Source organism: Eimeria mitis, genomic scaffold (genome assembly GCF_000499745.2).
Source record: "Eimeria mitis Houghton genomic scaffold, Emh_scaff1992, whole genome shotgun sequence".
Classification (NCBI taxonomy): Eukaryota; Apicomplexa; class Conoidasida; order Eucoccidiorida; family Eimeriidae; genus Eimeria; species Eimeria mitis.
In genome coordinates, this window is record NW_013570316.1 from 3,325 (window position 1) to 6,652 (window position 3,328).

The window sequence follows — 3,328 nt, forward strand, 5'->3', positions numbered from 1 at the left end:
CATGCACACAAGCCAGGCTACGCAAGCCAACCTGCACGGGGTATGTATATATGCTACGACGTGGGTGTAGGTGTGCCCCGATCTCTGTGCTTTTTGCTTTTTGAATTCTTCTGTAACTGAGAGGTTAAACCCGCGACTGCTTTTGTTTAAATTTGTCGCTAAAGATATATAAAACACCGTAAACAACAAAACTAAAAACTACTGCAACAGAGCAACCGCTGTGCATACACCGGCGGGCACGCAGGCGACAACCACCACCGAGCCGATCCCGCCCAGCAGCAAACAATTTTTAAATATTTTTTTTGGAAATATATTTAATTTGTAAATTAAATTAAAAAAAATAAATTGAAAGTTAAATTCAAGAGGCGTTGCCGCGTTCAGCAAGCCAAACGAAACACCTGAACTAACTAACCATCGTCACACGCCACCACCGTGTATCGTCGTGGCTAGATATGAATGCAGGAATATAAGAAAGCTTTATTTTTTGCTTTTAATTAATTAAGAATATATAAATTAATTTATTTATATTTGTTTATTTCAAAAGCAAAGAAGGGAAAGCAAGAAGAGAAGAACAGCAGCCACCGCTCCCGCGTTCGAATACCGGCAAACGAAAAGTTGCACAGGAACGGCAGCAGCAGCAGCAGCAGCAACAGCAGCAACAGCAGCAGCAGCAGCAGCAGCAGCAGCAGCAGCCGGGGCTGATCTACAGACAGCTTGTTGTAATTGCAAACAAATCGCTGAAATTTGAGAGCCTGAATGGCGTTTTTCTTTTATTTTTCTCGTTTGCTTTTTATAGTGCAAAGAACGGGGATCTTTCAGGTGTACAGACACCTCCCTCAATCTGCTGCTGCTGCTGCTGCAGTTCGCTCGCAGCAGTTGACGCCGTCTCAGATTCATTTTCTTTTTCTTTTTCTCTTCTGCAGCGGCAAACGCAGACCCAATTTGTAGATGGATGAATCCTCGTCCTTCAGGTGTACGGACACCTCAGGTTCCGAAACCCCTTCGGCGCAGCAGCAGCAGCAGCAGCAGCAGCAGCAGCAGAAGCAACAGCAGCAGCAGCAACACCACCATCGCTTGCCAGCGCTGCAGCAGCACCACCGCCTCCACCAACAGGAGAGCCGTTCTTCAGTATATGAATGGGGATGTGGTGACGCAGCAGCAGCAGCAGCAGCAGCAGCAGCAGCGCCAGCAGCAGCAGCATCAGCAGCAGCGTTCGATGAGGCGCACAAGGATGTATTTGCAGGTGCCCATACATTTCACGTTCCCCGCTCTTGCTGCAGCAGCAGCAGCAGCAGCAGCAGTTCAGAGCCACTCGAGCTGCAAAGCTTGCAGAGCAGCAGCAACAGCTGCAGCGTGAGCAGTGGCAACAACAGCAGCAGCAGCAGCAGCAGCAGCAGCTCATGCAGCAGCAGCAACTGCATCAGTATCTGTAGCGACAATGCAACAACAACTTCTCCTCCGTCTTCAGAGACAAACAATGACGAAGCGATAGACAACCAGCAGCAGCAGGAGCAGCAACAGCAGCAGCAGCAGCAGCAGCAGCGGCAGCAAGAACGTCCTCGATGGATGCTGCGGCCGCCCCCAAAGCATCTGCTGCACCGACTGGAGAGAGAAGCATTCCGCTGCTGCTGCAGCAGCAGCAGCAGCTTCTTTACATCCCCGAAGCTGCTGCAGCTGCATGCGTTTACACCTCACCCTGCAAGCGGGCATTTGCTGCAGCAGACGGGGGCTGCTGCAGCAGGTGCATGCAGCGCGCAGCATGCGACTGCAGCAGAAGCAGCAGCAGCAGCAGCTGCTGCTGCTGCTGCTGCNGCTGCTGCTGCTGCTGCTGCTGCTGCTGTTGACGAAGCAACGACACAAAGATGTCGTGCCGCTGAAACTGCAGCAACTGCTGCAGCAACTGCTACAGAGACAGCAGCAGAAACAGCTGCAGCAGCAGAGACAGCTGCGGCAGCAGCAGCAGCTGCTGCTGCTGCTGCATGTGCGGCGTCTGCTGCACCCCCATCTGCCATAGGATCTGCCCCAGTGCAAGGCTTGCTGCTGTCGAGCAGCTGCAAAGACAGCAGCAGCAGCAGCAGCAGCAACAGGAGCAGCAACAGCGATGAGTTAGTTGGAATCAGCTGCAGCTCCCGAATGACGCCTGCTGCTGCTGCTGCTGCTGCTGCTGCTGCTGAAGGCGGAGATGCTGCAGGTGCTGCTGCTGGTGTTGCTGCTGATGCAGCGAATGCTGCTTCTCATGCAGCAGAGACAGCAGCAGCAGCAGCAGCAGCAATGCATCTCGATGTGCTGCAGCAGCAGCGCATGCTTCGGGGACTGCGTGGCAGCGGCAGCAGCTGCTGCTGCAGCTGCTGCTGCCGAAGCAGCACAAGCAGCAGCAGCAGACGATCCAGGTGTTGTGCATGCAATGGATGTACGCTGAAGGTCTGCTGCAGCAGCGAGAGCAGCAGCAGGGGCAGCAGCAGCAGCGGCCTTGAGTTGGCGCTGCAGCAGCAGCAAGGCTCATATGATGTGTACAGCAAAGAAGCAGCAGCAGCAGCAGCAGCAACAGCAGCAGCAGCAGCAGCAGCAGCAGCAACAGCAACAGCAGCAAGCTGTCCTGAAGACAGTTTTTTAGACAGTAGAAGGGAGACAGCTGATCCAGCAGCAGAATCAGATGCAGCAGGAGCAGCAACAACTGCAGCAGGAGCAGCAACAACTGCAGCAGGAGCAGCAGCAACTGCAGCAGGAGCAGCAGCAACTGCAGCAGGAGCAGCAACGGCCCCCGATACAACAAGAGGAAGGGAGATGCTGCAGGGGTTGTGCTGCTGCTCGTTGAGCCGAGAAGCAGCAGCAGCAGCAGCAACAGCAGCAGCAGAAGCAGCAGCAGCAGAAGCAGCAGCAGCAGAAGCAGCAGCAGCAGAAGCAGCAGCAGCAGAAGCAGCAGCAGCAGAAGCAGCAGCAGACAGTAGCGATGGCTGTTGTTACAGTACCGCCTGGGGGGGCACATCTGCATTAGCAGCAGCCCCAGGAGCAGCAGGAGCAGCAGCAGCAGCAGAACCAGCAGCAGCAGCTGCAGCAGCAGCAGCATCGGGTTTGCTGCAGCAGCAGGATCCTGCTGCCTTTGGTTTCTGCAGCAGCAACAGCAGCAACAGAAGCAGCAGCATAAACAGCATCATCAGCTTAGACAACCCCACCACCACCACCACCACCACAAGCACCAGCAACAACAACGGCAGCAGCAACGACAGCAGCAGCAGCAGCAGCAGCAGCAGCAGGAACGACATCAGCATCATCAGCAGCAACAGCAGCAGCACCAGCGACGTCATGATCAGCAGCACCACGAGCAGCA

The 3,328-nt window shown here is 54.7% G+C and overlaps 1 protein-coding gene across 1 annotated transcript in view; it reads left to right on the top strand.

Moving 5' to 3' along the window:
• Nucleotides 1-948: 948 nt before the first annotated feature.
• Nucleotides 949-3,328, top strand: part of EMH_0046990 (uncharacterized protein) — a gene marked incomplete at both ends in the record, with an annotated part of 2,478 nt that continues 98 nt past the window's right edge. The window contains 2 exon segments of the mRNA XM_013496233.1: nt 949-1,809; nt 1,813-3,326. Of these exon segments, the coding sequence (XP_013351687.1) occupies nt 949-1,809; nt 1,813-3,326 (2,375 nt within the window).